The 21469-nt window shown below is 35.7% G+C and overlaps 1 protein-coding gene across 13 annotated transcripts in view; it reads left to right on the forward strand.

The window, feature by feature from the left end:
• The first annotated feature begins 2006 nt into the window (after positions 1-2006).
• wupA (troponin wings up A) overlaps positions 2007-21469 on the forward strand; it is a 30422-nt gene continuing 10959 nt past the window's right edge. For 3 of the 13 annotated variants that reach the window (XM_074182461.1, XM_074182465.1, XM_074182466.1), the window contains exons 1-9: positions 2011-2155; positions 5426-5462; positions 10820-10837; positions 11326-11454; positions 11577-11700; positions 13315-13415; positions 17549-17592; positions 17694-17835; positions 19481-19519. In XM_074182461.1, the coding sequence (XP_074038562.1) occupies positions 5448-5462; positions 10820-10837; positions 11326-11454; positions 11577-11700; positions 13315-13415; positions 17549-17592; positions 17694-17835; positions 19481-19519 (612 nt within the window). In that variant the 5' untranslated portion in view covers positions 2011-2155; positions 5426-5447. Of the gene's footprint in view, positions 2156-5425; positions 5463-10819; positions 10838-11325; positions 11455-11576; positions 11701-12076; positions 12178-13314; positions 13416-14217; positions 14319-15073; positions 15175-17548; positions 17593-17693; positions 17836-18535; positions 18675-19480; positions 19693-21469 lie in introns of those variants that run through there. The other 10 variants (XM_074182464.1, XM_074182462.1, XM_074182463.1 and 7 more) reach the window with 10 other exon arrangements.

Here is a 21469-nt window from a genome sequence, read left to right on the forward strand (position 1 = left end):
TTCCGGTCAACCGGTGCCTCCGGTCGAAAACGCGCCATATATAGATGCGGATGTTCTTATTGTTGAAACTGCAATTGAAGAATCAAAGTCTAAAAAAACTGCAGTTATAATAGGACAAGATATTGATTTACTTGTCATTTTAATTGGGCGTACACTGTCTTACGAACAAGAAATTTTCTTTAAAAAAGTTGGGAAAGGTAATGTAAAAACGGAGATATACCCGACTAAAAGTTTTGATTATTATCCTCATTCTAAAAAACATATTTTATTTCTGCACGCATTAAGTGGCTGTGACACAACTTCTGCGCTTCTTAAAAAGGGAAAAAAATCATTTTTAAAAGTTTTTGAGAAACTGACAAATTTGGATGAACTAGCTGCAGCATTTGAGGAAGAAAATTGTTCGGCCCAGAGATTATTAGAGAGTGGAACTCAAACCTTATTGGCAGTCTATAATGCTCCGAAATCTGTGAAAAGTCTCGATCATCTTCGTTATATGCATTACGTCAAGTGTACAAAACTTAATAAACCTGTGCAGCTTTCAAATATTCCACCAACAAGTGCAGCTGCTCATCAACATTTCAACCGTGTATATTATCAAGTTCAAACTCGGTTAGGACATGATTTGGAACCCCAGGTATGGGGTTGGGCAATGCGAAACGATTTTCTGGAGCCTATCATGACAGTTTTACCACCTGCTCCAGAAGATTTGCTAAATACAATTTTCTGCAACTGCCAGAGTGGTTGTGGTTCGCGATGCGGATGCAGGAAAGCGGGCTTGCAATGCTCTTCAGCTTGTGGCCAATGTAATGGGCAAGTTTGTCTCAATGCTCTACCATATCAGAGCGACATTAACGAAGATGGAACCTTTGACCCCGAAATCATGGAAGAACTTGAGACAAATGTCGTTGAAGACGATAATGAAGACCAGTTTGAAATTTACCAGCAGCCAGAAGACGACGATGAAGAGGAAGAAGATGATTAAAATTATAAATTGTAGTTTTTGTACCCTTTATTCCATTTCTTTACTTTCAATAAAAATAAATGTATTCAATGATATTTTTTAATAAAAAGATTAATTCATAATTTATTTGTTTTTTTTTATCATGTAAGAAGTTATAAATATTGATTAGGTTAAAATTCGAATATAATTCCTATATTTTCATTAACAATTCTGCAATTACATGGGCAGGTAAGTGTTGTTAAATAAATTAATACTGAATAAAAAGTGGATAAGTTAGGAAAAAAATGATAAAATATAATATAATAGTTAATAAAAATTGACAAATATTTATAATCATTGATTTATCGATAGTTCATCAACTATATATGGCGCGTTTTCGACCGGAGGCACCGGTTGACCTGAAGTAATGCTGTGACCGCGTGCTCTCCGCCCTCTATCTCAAAAACGATTCACCGTATAAAAACATTTTTCAAACAAAATTTGTAGAGAATTTTGTATTCTTCAATATTGATAATAAATACAAATAGGAAAAAACCCATAGGAAATGAGATATTTCCAAAAAAAGCGCAAAAAACCGATTTTTGTGACCTTTGACCTTGAAATTTAATAGTTGCTTACACCCTACCATATGTATGTTTTGAGACAACTTTCAGGGTGTCAATATACAAGTATTTACAGACTTACAGCTGGGTATCTCGAATTCAGAGGTGAACTTAATATAATGACTGGACTAGTATAGGTGTATGGTGACTGCAGCAAATTTGCAGCTTTTACAATAAGACCTGATGTTCTTTGGACAATGAAGCATATTATTATTATTATTATAACGCGCACGTGGGATTGATGGGGACTTTCAACAGTAAATTCTCAATGACGTATTTGAGGTATCAACGAAAATCCAGCTGTTTGAGAATCAAAGCAAACTGGAATGTCTATTTTGTCTGGGCTACCATTACTATTTCCTCCGAAGAAATTACTCTGGTGGCTTCGAATTCGACTGTCCCAGTCCACTTGTCCCGATATCAAGTTTCTCGAGCACTATTTTTGGAGACGAGCTCAGGCAGAAATAGACGACTCGAAAAACACGACCGCAGAGAGAGGGGAGAGACCGACTCTCGCAAACTGAAAGAAAAATCTCCAACAGTCAGCACCGAGTCCTTGTTGACTGCTCACATTTTCCATCGTTTCTACCAGGTACGTCAAAAGATTCTCAGAAAATAGCGATACGGTCACAGTGAAGTGGTAGTGGCGTTTTGTGATTTTTTGGATAATCAGCGAGACCGGTAGTAGATTCAGGGGCGTCATAAGTGGTTTGGTCTAGTACAGGGTGAGTCGAAATCGAGGTGATGCATGAGAAAATTAGGAACCACGGCTGAGGAGCAGACAGTTACATAGAGATGTATTTTTTGGGGGTTCTCAATACATAAAGAAAAAATTAAAAAGTTTTATATTCATGTCTAGTGTGGAGTATTTGAGAATTATAATACTCTGTTTTGGAAAAATCGACTCCAAAAGAAATATAGCAATACATTTTTTTAGTATGTACCTAATTGATCAGGCAAACTGAAAAAATACCGTATACTTGCAATTTTTCAGACAAATTTTATCTGAAAGTAATTGGGAAGTATTTTTTTCAATTTTGAACCGGTGAAAACATGAAAATTTCAACTGAATTTCAATGGTTTTCTAGACATTTGAAAGGGGTATTTTGAATGATTCTAATAATTCATAAAAAAAGCTGATATGAAGAATATCTTCAACACAAAATCTCATAGAAAATTTGAATAAAACGTAACTTTCTATCGAATGTACAGAAATCTACAATTTTCATATTTTGTGGTAACGCTGAATGATTATGATGATGAATATATGAGTTCCTTAGATTCATCTATGTATCATAACGTCGTCTCCTTTTTGATGAACTTAATTATTCAATCACAAACTTTATATCATTCAGTAGACTCTCTTTCACAGATTTTCTCATGCATCCTCAAGAAATTGACTCACCAGGTATGCATAATGTTGTGTTTGAGGTAAACATAAACGGCTGGTTGTATATTTTTCCTCAAATATGATAACCCATTGTGGAAGACCAAGCTCCAGCTCATAGATATGCATACACATGTAAAATTAACGTCTTCGATTATATGAAAAAAAAAAGAGCCTCAATAGGGTCTCTCATTAGGCGTTTCCTGTTTTCAAATTCAAACAAAACAGAGTGTCTATGAGATATTATCGAAATTTTTGATTGGACTCGTTATTTTCAGTTGGATAATCGAGATTATATTCGTGAAGTAAAAACTTTATCTAATGATGTCGGTAAAGGCTTATGAAGAGGAGCCCTTAACTTTCCTGTAATATTTGTGTTCTGATTTTCCCAAAACTACTATTTTAATAAAGAAATAGGGTATCGACTCATATATTGAATATTTAGTCTAATTGTCCCTCTAGTCCGTGTAGTTTCTGCGAAATAGATTCAGAATGAGATTCTAAAGTGTTTTGTGGAACTTAGAAATGTTGACTTACAGATTTTGAAGGATCTCCTCTCTGCAAGCTTCCGGTGATTTCCAAAATTGTAACCAAAAAGTTAAATATTATCCATCTTGTAGAGGTACATCGGATTCTATCCTATTCTGAACTTTTTCGCTTTCAATTTCATATAATTTTGAGGCATTACATACCACATGTTTACAACTCAATATAACAATAATTTCCCCTGTATACTATCGAATTTTTGACTACGATGTGTAGAAGAAATACAAAATAAACCATGATAATCGTATTTCGTGTAACACTACCTTTGTAATAAAATTCACCAATCTGATTCACCAAATACTTAATCAAAGATTTACGGTTGATTTTTTATTCCAAAGAAAATTCCTTGACAATTGTTAGAAATGATAATATTCAGTGTAAAATATTCGTAGATCTCCTCAGCAACCACACATTCTTTTGCATGATTTATTTTGGTACACCCCTCGTAAACCAATTTCTCGAAACATTCAATCGCTTATTAATGGTACAGATTTATTTTCCACTCTGATGTAACTTTATAGTAAACAACGCAATTTACGGAGGAAACCAAATCGGGAGATGAGAGAGTTTAAAATGCTTTTGGCATCAAGCCAAATCATCTGATCTATTTTCGGCCTCTCACAGTTTATATTGGTCTGATACCAAGACAAAACATAAATAGAACGGTGCGGGAAATTGTGACATCTGACGGTAACCTTATGAACAAGGTGCACGTCAATCAATTAACTAATGAAATTGGAAAAAGAATTTCATAAAGTGTCATCATTTTGGAAGTTATACAAGCAGTTTTATTGAGTTTGAATTTAGTTCTACTCTGTAGAAACTACATTTATAATAGATATTTGAAATGTTTGCTGCTATTGGCAAACCACTAATCAAAACTGCAGATAATGAACCAATGAGTTTCGAATATGCAACAGATTTTTTAATCAAAACTGCTTCAGGAACCACACATGGTATAAATGGTCCGTTTGGAAAAAAAAGTCAAGAGGACATGAGTCTAGTGACTGTAGTGGCTACACTAATATCAATGGACTATTCTGCAGCCCTATTAGCCATCGATTATGATACACCGTTCACATAAGCCGAATTAGGTACTTTCACATTCAACGCTTGATGATAAATATGTATTTAGTGACAATTTCAAAAAGTGAAATAAAAAATGTAAACATGAAATTGTCGTGTAGATATTCACACTTCTTCAACATTCAAGAGTAAGGTGAAAAATAGTATTGTGGGGAAATTGATTAGAATTGAATGAGAATGAATTAGAATTGATGAGAATCCATGAATACTATACCAAACAGTACAGTGTTCAACTGCTGTTGCAATCTAGGACAGTCTTCTATATCGGTAGAAGAGGTGTATAACTTCAATTCATCTGCAAACATTAATCATTTGCAGTATAATGTGTTGCATGAAGCATTTATGAAGAGTAAGAAAGTACTGGCCCAAGATAAGATCCTTGAGGGACCCCACTAGTGGGAAAATATATATTTGAAGAGGAACCAAACTGCTTGCTTTGATAGCAACATTTGGAAAAGAAATAAACAACATCTATGTATAGATTACGAAATACTTTGTCGATCAAGAGGTCTCATGCAACATTTTCAGCGGTTCGGCACTTGAAAACAAAATTCGGGGCAAATTCTTTGTTCGATATTTTATCCGTCGTTAAAATCGCAAAACACATTTGAGGTTTTTCAACAAATTGAGTACTGTGAACAAACTGATTGACGGATGACACTTGAACTCCGCGTAAGTGTAGTGAACAAGTCAGCCAACCTAGCTACGAAAATAATTTCGATATTTCTTTCACGCGGGCTTTTTAAATGATCGATTACCGGTACTTTGATAACGTAATGTACTCGTAAACAGTTTACTGCCACATCACATTTGTATATCGTTTAATAATTCCTGATGTTTCAGAACAACAGCAACAACTTTCATCATGGCGGACGACGAGGTTAGGTAAGTAGATTTCACTTGAAAAATGGTTAGATACAGTTAGTTTACGAATACGAGTACCATTAAGAGAGTCATAGTTACGACCGCACCGGGGGGCCGGTTAGGCCCCCCAGACGCACCCTGGCGTTGGATGCGATTGGGTGTGGAGGGATGGATTTTCGGGAAATCCTTGCGGGTACCGCCCCTCACCCCACACCAACAGGATTTCGCAGGGCTTCCTCCCGCTCACCGAACCCGGAGTTGCCTCCTTACATCTACTTAGTGTGGCTAACCAAGAGACAGGACAATCGGCAGCGTTCGATCGAACGTTCGTACAAGTTAACTAAGCTCTTCTTTCGCCAGAGAGTGCTCGCGTCGCACACCTGCCCCCGCCAACCGTGCCAAATCAGTTGGGAATATGGTCCCGGAAGTGGCCGGTCGGGGTCCTAAGCTCGGATACTAGTAGCTCCGTCCAACCGGGGTCCGACACCTCAAGCGTCTGCCTTGGTGCCCTCCAAGACTAGACTCGGATACTAGAGCCCGAAAGGACCGCCAGCCCCGACACCTCGAACGCTCGGATCCGTACAGGAGCAGGCGAGGATCACGGAACAGCATAAGCCGTCCAGTGCCTCGGTATGGGGCTGTAATGCACCCATGAATGGATTACCGCAACCCTGTATCCCTTTACCCGCTAGTGGAGCCGCTGCCCCTAAGAGGCCAACGTAGTTGGAGATGAGGCTCGCTAGCCTCCAGCCTCGAGCGGGCACTCAACTCCCCCCTGGAACTCATGTTAGGAAAGTTCCCTTTCCAACGTTTGATGAGTAACCGTCGAGGACTCTTTCGAGCATCCTCTACCACACATCATATGTCGAAGACGTCGCGCCCATTACCCGTGTAGGTGCGGGATAGGGCGGTTCATCAACAACTTTTGGGTGTACGCCGTGTGGTCTGCACCGCATACCCTTACGTTACCCCGAGGGGCACTCATGTTAGGAAAGTTACCTTTCCAGCGTTGGATGAGTAACCGCCGAGGGCTCTTGCGAGACACCTCTCCCACACATCTAGCTTGAAACCGGCCAACGCCTGTTACCCGCAGGCGCGGGATTGGGTGGTTGACCGATAACTTTACTGGGTGAGTGCCGTGTGGTCTGCACCGGGGGACTGTCAAACACCCATAAGAGAGAGAGACAGTGATCCCCCGCCACTCACCCCAATATGTGATGATTGTCAGACCGACGATCACCTATGGTGCAATTGCCTGGTCGCCGAAGGCTTTACAGAAAACAGCTTACAAAGTCAGGATTGTCTGGCCATCAGTACCACATCGTCAGTGGCCTTGGAGATCCTTCTAGATCTACCTTATCTCCATATTTTCTGGAGAGAGAGGCTAGATGGACTGCATATAGAGTTGTGCATATAGGCAATTGCACAAATCAATTAAACGTAGAGTGTAACAGACTGTTGGTTAACCCTGTAAGATACAGTATTTTGGAAATGACCTCTGACTTCATGCCTCCAACTGTCAACTACGAACTACCTTATGAAGTACTGTTCCCGAGTAGAGAGGACTGGATCCTTTGGGAGAAGGAAATATTAAGAGCAGATAGTTGTTGGTTCACAGATGGATCAAAAACACCTTCCGGTTCTGGTGCAGGTGTTTTCAGTCGCAGGCCCAGGACAGAGATATCAACCAGCCTAGGAACCTATGCGACTGTAATTCAAGCGGAAATTTATGCGGACAGATTAGAAGAATCCAACCTCATACACAAGTCAATAAAATATTTTAGGACATTCAAGAGGCGTTGAAAGCTCTTGACTCTTACCAAGCAACGTCTAAATTGGTAGCAAATTGCCAAAAACGATTCTCCCCGATAGAAAGACTTAACAGATTGTCTCTGGTCTAGATTCCTGTCCATACTGGCCTGGACGGCAATGAGGCTGCTGAGTCCCTTGCAAAGAAGGCTGCTGTAAGCAGCTTCACTGGACCAGAACCTGTCATTGGTATCGCTTTAGTTTTTGTCAAACAAAGATTGAACACCTGGATGGCAAGGAGACTTCTGACAGAATCTTCCAGGATTAGCCCACTCCAAGTAGTTTATACACCCTTCAAAGCTTGATACCAAACAGTTGTTGGACTACAGTAGGAATGAACTACGATGTCTAAAGGGCCTTCTTACAGGTCACTGTCATTTGAATCATATGCAGACACTCGGACTGTCGGAAGACAGTGTGTGTCGCCTCTGTTTGGAAAATGATGAAACAGCAGAGCACATACTTTGGGCCTGCCCCGCTGGGGACCGAAATAGGTTTTTAGAGTTCGGCAGAGCCGTATTCTTACTATCTAACCTGAAAGACCACTCACCATACAAACTAATCGGCTCCGTTAGGAAGCTGGGTTTATTTGCTTGAGTGTGAATAGTTATGAGCCACAATAAACCCTTGCGGGTTGCGGTGGAGGGTCAAATAGAGCCCCTCACTTTGGACCTAAGCTAACCTAACCTAACAATATTCCCAATATCCAAAAAGTTGTTTCACCAAACTTAATATTATGATGTGAACGTAACAATATAATCAATTTTCCTGAAATATCTGTTGATTTTTTTTTTCTTTTCCATGTTCCGTCAACAGTATAAGACCAAGGAGGCGCCTTCTCCTAAATAAAAGGTAAATACCCCATGCATGTTTCTCCTGTCGTTTAACTTGGCCTTGTCGTAGTAGATATTTTTTTTCAATTTCTGGTGAATATTTGTTATTCGGGCTCGCGCTAGTTAAAAAAAATGCGACTTACTAGTCTAATCAACAAGTTCAAAAACATGAAAAATAGAGATAAAGGTCCTAAAAATATGAGAAAAATGTTTTTGAAGCATTTTGGTGCAGGTAAAAAATTGCAATTGTTATTAACAAAATAAAATTTGAAAAAAATTATATTTAGTTTTTCGTTAATAACTCAAAAAATATTATTATTTAAGCAATTTTGGAAAAAGCTCGTTGAAGAGGAGGAAATTTCCGATAAAAAAGTCCCGACTCCCGAAACTCTAACTCCATTATTTATAATTTTAATTTGACTTTGAAAATAGGGTTCCGCGCGGCTGTTACGCCATGCGCGCGCTGCCGCTAAAGGGAGTTTATCAAAAGAAATAATTTTTTTATAACATAAAATGTCATTTTAAAAATTTGAAAAAAATCTAGTATCTTCACTTGAATGAATCGAGTCCCGTAGAAGAAAAAGTTTCTTCACCATTTTTCAAAAAGTTTCAATTGTTAACTAACAAATTTTTTCCCAATCTCCGTTGGCATAAATAATGGGATAAAAGGTATAAATAATTGGCCTATAAATTTTAAACTTCGTGGAGCCCTTTTGATGTATATACTTCATACTATCCTGCGATGAAAGTTCATAAAAATTTATTAATTTGTTAATGATGATTTTTTATAACTATTGCAAAATGAAATATCTGAAAATTGTTGATGAAAATTTTGTTCAATTGATATTTAGCTATGTCTGTTTTCACATTAAACAATGGTAGTTATTAACATAGGATATTTTTTACGTAATTTGTTTATTCAATCGTTTTAAACAAATAGAGAAATTCAATAATTTTGTAAAACATTTTTTTGCCATTTTGTTGTTTAGAGATAATCATAATTTTGGGGAAAATGTTTTCCTAATTTCAATTTTTAATTGTTTGAAATCGATTTTTTATATTTCGATTGTTTAAATGATTAGTTGAGAAAAAAGTTTGCTTTGAAAAATCATAATTTACACTTTTGAATAGTTTGGCAAAAATATGTTCTTATCTATTCATTATTTAATTGTTTATTAGTTTAACAATTTGTTATAAACGAATATTGACCAACGTTATATTTTTTTTCTGAAGCAGAAAAAAAAAATAAAAAGAGTTATATATCAAAAAGTGGCTATATATATATATATATATATATATATATATATATATATATATATATATATATATATATATATATATATATATATATATATATATATGATGTGTTGTTTTTCCGGGTGTTCATCCGTTGTGTACTATTCGATAGTCGACGTTTCGCCATCATCTCAGATGGCATTATCAAGACGAGTTACTGCTTCGCTTCGAAACGTGTAACTGATGTTAGGTTCTTCTTGTGGTGTTTTTATATGGTTTCGCTTGCGTTGTATTACGCAAACAAGTTGTAAGTTGTATTACGAAAAAAAAGTTTCATGAAAAACTTTTTTTTCTACGGGACTCGATTCATTCAAATGTTAAGAAGATACTAGATTTTTTTTAAATTTTCAAAATGACATTTTATGTTTAAAAAAAAATTATTTCTTTTGATAAACTCTCTTTAGCGGCTCATATTTTTAGGACCTTTATCTCTCTTTTTCATGTTTTTGAACTTGTTGATTAGACTATGCGTATTTGTGTCTGTAGATCACGAATCTGAAGTCAATAGTTAGGCCAAAAAAATTTTTTTGATGAAATTTAATTGTTATCATTCACTATAGTTGGTTTCGGAGGCGGTAAAATGATTATAGTACGATTTGCCGTCAGCCTCCGAATAGACCTAAATTTCGACGATTACTTCTTCACCGGCGCTGAGCTCTGAGAACAAAAAAAAGTCGCTAGGGGCCAAATCTGAAGAATACGGTGGATGAGGAAGAAATTGAAGCCAATTTTTGCCATTTTGTTGAGTGGCCATGTCTCAGAATGTGGACCGGAGTGCCAAGTTTTGATTTCAGATTCGAAATTAGCGGACAAAAATATCTGAGTCTGATGAACATTTTTTAAAAGCTATCGCATTCTCGAATAACGAATATCCACCTCTTTTTCTACTATAAAGACAAGTAGAAAATCTGGTAGTTTTGTTAACTTTATTTTAGATTTCTTAGAACTGCTTATTTCGCTGTTCCTGATGAAGCTGTTAAACACACTCGTACTTCTTCAAGATGCTGAACTATACGTGGTTCAGTTTCTACATTGCTCTTTCTTTTTAGTAGTTTAACAAAGTATTTAGTTCGGAGTTGTAAGTAGTACATCTGCTCTCACATTTTATTAACTCTTCTTTTCATGCTTCTCTAACATATGTACTGACAATTTTGAAGTAATGGATTTGGATTGTGCCTTGATGTATTTACTGTAACTTGGTTTCTTTCATTTGATAAACACCAGCGTGGAACTCACTGGATTATTTTCACTCACACTTACACACTGTGTTTCTTTCATGGCATCTTTACTCTACAGCCCTTTCAATTTACCCACTCACAAAACTTTTAATTTCTGTACAAATACTCAACTACAACAACTACATACAAGATTCATATTCACTTTCCTGCAACTGATGAACTGGCTGCTGTATTGATTATTTTTTTCTCTTTTCTAGAAAAAGAAACTGGAGGAGGCACGTATCACAAGCAACACTAGGTATATCGAATAGTAAACAGAATCAGTCGATGGAAAAAATCAAAACCTATATAACGTTGTATATCACTGGAGTTTTTCCCAACACCAAATCGCTATTTCTAACACCTCGACACGTGTTTTGATCACCAAGTGATCATCTTCAAGAGGAAGATTAAACTAGAAACTATCGCGAAGCTAACGCTTAGAGCGTTAGCTTAACGTTAGCGTTAGCTTCAGCTTAGCGTTAGCATTAGCGTTAGCTTCGCGATAGTTTCTACTTCAATCTTCCTCTTAGAAAATTTTAAATAATGAGTTATTCACTTCATATTCATATTATTCCTGAACAATTGAAGAAATATCGATCGTTATAGACTCTATAAAAGATAAATCACGCGACTTCCAATGAAATTATGACATCTGTACATTCTGTTTACTATTCCTCCCTTTCTAACAGTTTGAATAAACATGACTTTGACATAAAAATAGGAAAAGAGGAGGAAACAAGCGGAAATTGAACGCAAGAGGGCTGAGGTCAGGGCTCGCATGGAAGAGGCCTCCAAGGCCAAAAAAGCCAAGAAAGGTTTCATGACCCCTGAGAGGAAGAAGAAACTTAGGGTGAGTACTTTCCATTCCTTCCAATTATGACGATTCTTTCGTGTTACATGATGAATGTAGACAAATCTGTATTGCTTGAGCTTGCTATTTCCGACTGTTACTGACACTAATACAATTTTCAGTTATTGCTGAGAAAGAAAGCAGCAGAAGAACTGAAAAAAGAACAAGAACGCAAAGCTGCTGAAAGGAGACGTATTATCGAAGAGAGATGCGGAAAACCAAAACTTATTGATGAGGCAAATGAAGGTATTGATCAAAAAAAATTATTTATGTTATCAGACGAAGCTGTTGCATTAATTCGAGCTCCCAACAAAAGAGTCTCTATAGATTTTGGAAAAAAATATTCTGTATTATCTGTATATTTTTCAACTTCTTAAGTCGAATCAAATCAGCAGCTTCGTGAAAATATTCTTCTCTTCAAACAAGCGGTGTTTGAAATCACCAGTTCTATTATATCACCCTGTACACTACGTTCGATACCACACATCAAGTCTCTCCACATTCACCGCCCGCAATTTCCGGTTCAGATCATCTAAAATTATTTTTTTGATTTGTGGTCAGAAATTTGAACAGTAGTTTCGTATCACACTGAACTTCCCATTGAACTTACATTTTTCCATAGAGCAGGTGAGGAACTATTGCAAGTTATATCACGATAGAATAGCTAAACTGGAGGACCAGAAATTTGATTTGGAATACCTTGTCAAAAAGAAAGACATGGAGGTTAGAGTGGGTTGAAGTATTTTTGCACGATGACGGTTTTTTTTCCGAGCTACACACGGTGTATGACTGCTGCAATCGGGGTTAGACATTGGATGAGGACAGGTTTTGACACATCTCAACACAAATAACTAAAAAATTGTCACGTTATTCTAAAATGTGACAGATGATGAAGTTAGGTTATAACATCATCATGAACTAGTGGGGGAAGAGATTTATCAAAAGATTTTTGAGACTTATTCATGAAACAAGTAATTTCTTGAAGACATCATGAACCCAATAGAGTTTTTTACACTACAAAACTTCTCCTCGTCATTTTTTCGACAATGGTCTGCTTTTTTGCTTTTGACGATTTGCATTCCGTGCATTTCGGTAGATTTTTGCAAAGTGTAGCTGAAGTCGTTTCTATTCTTTCAGAGGGTACTTCATATCAGTTTTTATGAAAAAATAGGAGTAATATAAGTTCTTAGAATTATTTGTAGAGGGTACTTTATATGTTTCTCAAAGTAGGAGTAATGTAAGAGTACAGTCGAAGTTTTTGAGAATCCACCAGATATTTATAAGTAAGATTGACAGTGGTATCAGTAGGTATCAAAACTGATAAATGGAAAGTGAATGTATCAAAATTATCCCCCCCCCCCAAAATGAATCATATCTAGCTGTCCATTTGAATCCAACAGTAAATTTATGAATTTTCGTGTATTACTTCACAAGTAGAGTTTATGAGAATGCCTTTTGGGTTCGGAAATACCCCTTAAACATTTATCACTCAAAAACAAGTTACAGTATATTGTTATCCTTCTTTATTTTATCCATCGAACGTGACATCTAAATTATATGTTATAGAAAGCTTATTACATTTGTTTTCGGTGCAGTGTAGATTCATGTGTGTCCCAAATGATAGAATAGGTGACAGGTACAAATTGGTTACTTACCTATATTTTTAAATGCTACTCTAGTATGCAAATGGATTATACTACTATCAGAACTATCATTTAGATTCAATTATCTCAGTGTAGGATTCAAATGAACAGTGAACTTGATACATTCATCCCAAATCCCCAAAGGTTATTTTTTAATATGAAAACTGTATGGAAAACAGCTCACAGAATTATTCCTCTCTCTCTCTCTGCATTTTAGCAAGTTTAAAACAAACATGCGAGACATATCACAAACGTATTGCTGATCTTGAAAATAAAAAATTTGACCTCGAAAAAGAAGTGGAGTTCAGAGAGTTTCAGGTAGAAATGGAGGGCATGTTTAAGACTGCACAGGCATAGGATTTTGTAACACACAATATATCTAGAGCTTTTTGCACTTTTTGAAGAACAATCAGTATTTTTGACTTGCTATTGTACAGATCACCACTTTCAATAACAAATGGTGCTTGGAAAAACGAGGCATGTTAGATAGTAGTCAAGAATCAACTAGGCTGGTTTTTCCAGGAACCCACTTTTATTTTTCCATTATTTTTGTAAATTCTACACGGTCTGTTTTTAGAAACACCTTTTTCAGAATTTCGCTTTCAGCTTATTGCTTTTCCTCCACTTTCCTCTCTAAATGTTTATCTTCATTTGGCTATTTTGAACGTTCCACCGACATACTTTAGACCTACGAACTTCATGTCACTGATAGAACATGAAAATAAATAAAAAATAATATAAAAGTGACCCATATTGTGAAGTGACTTGATTCTTCAAATGGTACAGACAATTCCACATTTCATGAACTATAACAGCTGAAATCCTAGAACCAAGATTGAAAAATTTGAAGAAATACCTTTAAGAAAAGAAAAAGCATCTGTCCATTCAGAAAATCAGAATGAAAATGTTCATTCGTTACCATTTTTGAATGAAGGTTGTTATAGATTATATTCGGCTTGGAGTTGTTGTTCACGGCAATTTGTTTTATATGGGTCGCTTAACATCGAGTCATTAAAATCCCCAAAAAGTATTTCGGTGTAACGACCAAAATGCCATCTTCAATAATTACTACCTCGTCACAAGGATGCAGCATAGAGATAATTCGAGATGTTTCTTCTAGCCGAACTGCAAACAATTTGTAAATCGTATTACGAGAAAATCGTCAGGCTTGAAGGGGATAAATATGATTTAGAAGTAATCGAACGTATCAAAGCCCAGGAGGTACAGACACGATACACAGGCTTTAATTTTCTTTTAGGTCGCTATCATGGAATGGCATTTTTTAAATGGTGGAAAGTAACCGAAAAATAACGAAAATACATAACTAGAACGATGTGGCTGGTTTTTTGGTTACTTTTTTTATCCGCAATGTACATATTTTTGCACAACGCTGTTTGTATTTAGGACCGTTTTTTTTGTTGGTGACCCTTGGAAAAGGTGCCGTCGTTTACCAATCCTTTTTGAAAGTTACAGATGAGTTTTCAGAAATTGCCCAAGTTTGATTTTATTCGACTGACTTCGAAATCTATGATATGATGATTTATCGCCTTCATATATTTGAAGTCATCAAATGACATATGACAGAAAGTCATACTTAAAGAACTTCAAAGTAAGTCATTGTATAGTACCAAGTCGTAGGTGCATTTGTGAGGCCGAATGGCATACTGAATAACTATTTGGTCCAGAAGACTAAGGTCTGGATATTATTGGACTATTACAATAAGTTCTTGTAAATCTTTCATAGCAAAAATCTCACAATATAGTTCATCACGTTCATCAAATTGAATGTCACATTTGGAGACTACGTTGGTTAAACTTGAGTATTCTATATAACAGATATATTTTAATCAATTATTTCGAATTCGGGAAATAAAATCCTTCTTGATCATTCTGAAAACTGAGTTCTGCTTAAAGTATACGGGCAGAATGAGTTTGAGTCGATATTTCTGACTGCTGGTTCCGTTTTCGATTTCTAGGCCAACTTAAGAAGATTTGCAAAGACTATTATGACCGCATGTATATATGTGAAGAGCAGAAATGGGATTTGGAACGCGAAGTGCGAAAACGCGATTGGGAGGTATCTCTTACACACTCACATACACACGAATAATATTCCATCGTTTTGTGCTTCATATCATACATCAGTTACACGAATATTGATTGTCAGAGAATCAAGTTGGCGAATTATAAAGTACCAAGTTGTAGGTGCATTTGTGAGGCCGAATGGCATACTGAATAACTATTTGGTCCAGAAGACTAAGGTCTGGATATTATTGGACTATTACAATACATTTCTCAGGGTATTTCATGAAACCTGGGCGATAACATTACTTTTTTTAGATTTTATAAATCGTCAACAACTCTTGTGGTGACCACATATTTATTATGACCTCTGTTGTGACAACTAAATGTTTATTGTGGGTACATGAAGTATTCAAGCCGAATCCCATCCCTATCTCTATCAGGGCTGTATCATACAGGGTTCTGCAAAAATGCATCTGGTTTCTATAGCGTGAAAACTACTATTGACAAAAACTCATATATCCTACACATGTGCTTGCTCAGAATTGATCCCAGTGATTTTACCACTATATTTATGAACTTAGAGAAACATCACAGGGTATTCAGTTGGAAAGTAGACAAAAATAGTTTTGCATACAGTGTACAATTTTTTTCGTTATAAAATGCTATACGGAAACCCTGTGCATAATTACAAGACTCTGTATTTCTGATATTACATTGGCATCCATAGATTGTGTTTCGTTTGGAACGTTTAGAAGTAGTTAGCTGATGAAAAATTTTCTCAGCCCAGCCTCAGCCTCATACCTGTGTAGTTTCCTTTTGCACTTTCATTCTATCACATTTTTTGTAGATGATTTAAGAGGAAGAAAATTAGATATAGTCATGATGTTGGCTTCCAATTCCAATTTCAAATGCCGCGATTTGTTGAGAACACTTTTGTTGAAAAAGATAATCATCAAAGAGGTGATATTAAATTATCCTTGTTTAAAAAATCCTCCAGGAAAGCCAATATACATCACATTTAAATTCATGGTCATTTCGAAACAAGAGCTTATTGTAGTAATACTCGCTAACCCTACCACGGTAAACGTCTTACAAGTAGATCCCTGTAACAATGGCTAACGCTTCTCCCAGCTCTCCCTAGGAGTAGGGCATGGCCCTTCATGCTTTCGCCAAAAATAGAGTGTCTGATTTGTCTGATGGACCATTCCAAATCACCCAAAGTAGCCGGATAATGTCTTTTGGAAAACGGAACCTACCAGTACAGAAGTGCCATGCTCTATTTCTTCACTTCATCGACATGTCGTTTAGGCAGATATAATGAGGAGAACATGGCCTAAATTTCGTATGGTTGGGGCAGAAAATAGAGTGAGAATCGATGCAAAGTAATCTTGCTCAACAATATACTTTGGGAAAAGAATGAACAGAGTATTGAATCTGGAAAACGTGGTGGCTCCCACAGTGATTTCTCGAAACTACGATATTTTTGTATGTTTCAAATTTTGCGAGTTCTTTTGTTATACTTGAATATGCCAACAATCGTACTATGAGATCATCATTCACTTATTTACGTTCATAGTGAATTTCCTCTGTTGCAAAGTCTTGATACGGTTGTATGTTCTCTTCAGTATATCGTACGGAACGACATTTTCGCGTGAAGTATATCTCCGTCACAGGATTGGTGTATTGCGCTGTAAATAATTATGAAATATACCACAAAATATTGTATTTTGATATTATTTTGGCATAATGAATGGTAGCTTTGACAACGCTTCTTTTGGTAAGACAAAAACTGTATATGACCAGCAAGTAGTAATTTTATATAGAATAGATCCCGCAAGTTCCTTTTCTGAAGAAGTATGTATTTTCCCAGTAAACTGACTTTTGTACCTCCCTTCCAACTGTATTTTTTGAAGAGAAACATGTTAATTTTTGACGTTTCTCGCTCACCTGTATATTGTGTATTTGTGTATGTATTTTTCAGACGAATAAATAGATTATATTTACCCCTATGTTACGTTGTACCCGAACTCTCACGTTTACTCCTCTATCATGGACGTCCGCAAAATTTTTCAAGAGGGTGTGACAGAGAGGAAAATTCTTTGTTCATCCTCTTAGGTGTCTGTGTCCTCAACTATCTGTCCTGTCTATGTTTGTAACTCACGCAAGCTTGATGTGAACTTTTTTCTTTATTTCTCTACTAAAACTTGAATGTGGCAGCGTTGTTGGTGTGTTTGTTCTGGAATAACTTTCTGTGTTACATCATTCAGCACATCTTCAAACTAACAACTATGACAACTGGTGCAACTTATTTTAGTTCAGACGTTTCATCAAAGCAACTGCAGATAAAAATTACAGATACCAAAAAAATAATTTGCACCAATTCACTTTTGAATAATTCCAAAATCCTAATTGGTTTTTTTCTTCAGATCGCCGAATTGAACAGTCAAGTCAACGACCTCAGGGGTAAATTGTGAGTATCAACTAATCTCTAACTTGGTTTTTGTCATATATTTCATCAACTCCTGAGATTTTATCAAAGGTTTCGAATATTGATTCAATTGTTCGTTTCAGCGTCAAACCCACTCTCAAAAAAGTATCCAAATACGAGAACAAATTTGCTAAACTCCAAAAGAAAGCAGCAGAATTCAATTTCCGTAATCAACTGAAAGTTGTAAAGAAGAAGGAATATACCCTGGAAGAAGAAGACAAAGAAGTGAGTATCATTTTGAAATTCAATCTCTGATTAGAGTATGTTAGATCACTGTTAACTTATTCCTCTCTATATTATAAATTTGCTCAGTAAAAACTGAATTTTCAGTTCATCAGATTGATGCACAAATGAGAAGAATATTCATTCTATTTTCTCTGTTTCGTCCATTGATTTATCGACAATTCTCAATCATATAATATAAAGCAATAGATTTTACATATATTGTGACTATATTTTTAAATAATATTCCTCTAGTTTATATTGTTCAAAATTGAAGAAGCTTCAGAATGACCAATTCTGCTCAGTTCTTCATTTCAATCTTTTGAGTGAGGTTTTTGACAATTTTATTATATGAAAAAAGATTTTACGATATTTCTGAGAAAGGCGTATGAATTTTTCTATTCAGTAATATCTTTCTTGGTCATAGTGAAAAACACGAAATTAGGAGGCTTGTTGATTATTACATAAGCTGTTCATAAAATAAGGTGAATGTTCGATGACAAAAATAAATCAATGAATAAATATAAATTTCTGAGAAAAACGAAAATTCGCCTCATTTTTTCGAACCGACAGCGAATCTTTATACTTTTACTGTCAAGCATTTGTATAGCTTATTGTTTCATTGAATAAAAAATATATATATAGTCACAATTTTCAAGAACAACATTAAACAATTCTTTGAGCTCGAGTTTGTTTTTCACAGCCGAAGAAATCGGAAAAAGCTGAATGGCAGACGAAGAAATAAACACTCTGTATCATCGTCCTTTTTTGATTTCACGAATTACACACTTTTTTGAATTATACCTGCATATATGTTTAATAAAATATTAGAAAATCTAAAAGTGATTTCTATACGACGACTCGCTATTTAGGGATGTATATTTTGTTTTTTGTCCCATTTTTGAGCTTTTTTATAATTTTTTTTAATGAAGGATATAAACCTTAAGAACAAGGTGAGCTCTGGCAAATCTGCTATTTTCTGGCGAACTAATACTGATCAGCTGTCTCATTTTGCGTATAACCATTTGTTATTGGATAGTGTAACAAAAAATATAGTAGTTTAGTCGATTTCTGCCTAAAAAGCTTTCAATAACGTTTCAGGCTGCTTCAAAAGCTGCAGCAGCGAAGGTAACCAAATCTGATTAGGGAGACTCTCGCTTTTATATTCCCCTAAAATCTGCATTTTTCATGTTCTAGTTCTTGCATACAGTGTACCTAGACCTCTGAGTCTGCTTGAGATTTTCTTGAATTTTCCCCAGACTTAAACTCCTACAAACAGCATTGCACCACCCTGTACCTCACAGCACTTTCTGTTTTAGCACAACCCACCGAAATGAACACAAAGAACGATATGTAGAAATGATTTGTTTTAGTTGTAGTTTGATTTTCCCCTGTACTATATTCCAAACATAATGAAGATCAGGAATGAATACATAATTCAACGACCTTTCTGCAACTAGTCTGCTCTTTACAATTTTCCCATAATTCTTGTACATACTGAAGACAAGGTAACCATCTGAGATCAGTTTGAGGGAACACATAAAGCCATTTCTTCTCCAAATTCCAACGATGGGAGCCCCTCCACTGAGCTATTCATTCCTGTTCTTGCTCCGTGTTATACTTTACTGATGTTTTTCGAATTTTGCAGAAGAAGCCCGATTGGTCAAAGAAGGGAGACGAAAAGAAGGTACAAGAAGTTGAAGCATGATCTGTCCCTACAATTTAATGTTTCCCTTCGTTCGTGGGAATTTTACAACTTAAGATATATTTATTTTATTCGCTTCTTATGAGACTATGAAAGTGATGTCTGCATGTATATTATTCGTTTTATGTATGTATTAAAAAAAAGAACTTGATTGACGTCTTGTGTCGTTGTTGTTTTGTTCAACCCTTGAATCCTTCTTCTTTGTTTTGTTTATTTCAGTTTTCCATTCATTTTCTTCCACCTTCATATTTATTTATTGTTTATTCCACCATGTTTTATTTATTGTTATTTTATTTTTCGCCATTATGTAATGCATATCTAAATATCAATGAAAAGGGTGTTGATAAAATGACTCTCTATACAGGGCTTTTCATGATGCGCGTTAATTAGCCGTTTCTGGCAAACTATTTAACGGATCAACCTGAAAATTCCACAGTATGCATAAATCAATATGACCTACACGCCTAAAATATTTTAGACGAAGCGGCGTTGTCGCTTCTACTATAAAGTAGCGGCTTCTTTGATTTTTCAAATAGAACACCCCGTATATAATATCATATTATGATTCATTATCACTTTGTCAACAAATTCATATACTATTTCCCTATACCTATCTATTACCGTTTAGAAGATATAAATTAATTTCGATATTTTTTTTACCAAACATGAACTTTTATAAATGCTGATAATCTTGAACTCTCTTGCACTAAAACGATCAAATTTGAAATGGAGTGAAGTGATACTATGAGGATCTTCACTCCGAGTCATATTTTCATTTGCTTCATACAGGGTCTTCAAAAAATGCAGATACTTTGATCTCATGAAAAAATGAGTGGAACACAATTTCTTCAAATGGAACACCCTGTATATTTCAACATTTTTGAGCTCTACATCCAATTTTAGAATAACTTTGTTCAGATAATACTATTTCTATTTTGAACCGTTTTCGAGATAAACTGTTTCAAACGGAAATTGACATGGTTTCCTTGTTCATCACTCATTTTTGTAAAACAGATTTCGTTTGATGTTTCTCAATTGGTCACAGATAATACAATGAAAAGATAATTATTAAAATACTCCTCAACCATCGAATGAAACTTCTCTTCAAACAATAGTTTCATTAACGCTGAAACACGAACTGAAAATGATAAACCCATAAATTAATGAGTTAATTTAATCGTCAGTGTATTTCAGAATATGTTCAAACACATCTCCACCTCTACTTAAACAAACATGTAATCTCTTCAAAAGATTGTCATGTGTAGCACTTCTGATCAAGTCTGGAGTCAAACTATTGAAAGCAGTTGTAACTCTCGATTTCGTATGTTCCATTGTTGTTATTGGAGTAGAGTAAACCATATTTTTAATGGAACCCCACACGAAATAATCTAATGGATTGTCATCTGGTGTTCTAGGAGGCCAACGAAAAGGTCCATTATTACCAATCCATCTGTCTTCGACGATTTCGGTTAAAGCTTCGCTGACTGAATGAGAATAATGGGGTGGAGCACCATCCATTTGGTACTATACACTTTCTCTTCCTGGTCTATTATTTAAAATCATTTGAATTCAATTCCTCAGTAAATCTTCATATTTTGATGCATTCAAATTATCATCATAAAACTCGATATAAAAAATTGACTAATTCTTTATGGCACAAAATACATTGAATTGCCATCTTTCTTGAAAACCCCTTTGGCGGACAACATGGGGATTTTCTGGCGCCCAATAATGACTGTTGTGTCTATTGTAAACTCCATTTTTTGTGAACTTGGCCTCATCTGTCCATATGATATTGTCAAGGAAATGTTCATCCTCTTGAGTCTTGACAAGTAACCATTCAAAGAATTTCACTCTACGAGGTAAATCAGTCTCTTTCAAATGTTGGACACAGTAGAACTTATAGGGATGCCATTTATGCTTATTAACAAT

This window comes from Leptinotarsa decemlineata, unplaced genomic scaffold (assembly GCF_025532065.1).
Source record: "Leptinotarsa decemlineata unplaced genomic scaffold, Ldec_3_MD MMD2_tig00026328_RagTag_RagTag, whole genome shotgun sequence".
Classification (NCBI taxonomy): Eukaryota; Metazoa; Arthropoda; class Insecta; order Coleoptera; family Chrysomelidae; genus Leptinotarsa; species Leptinotarsa decemlineata.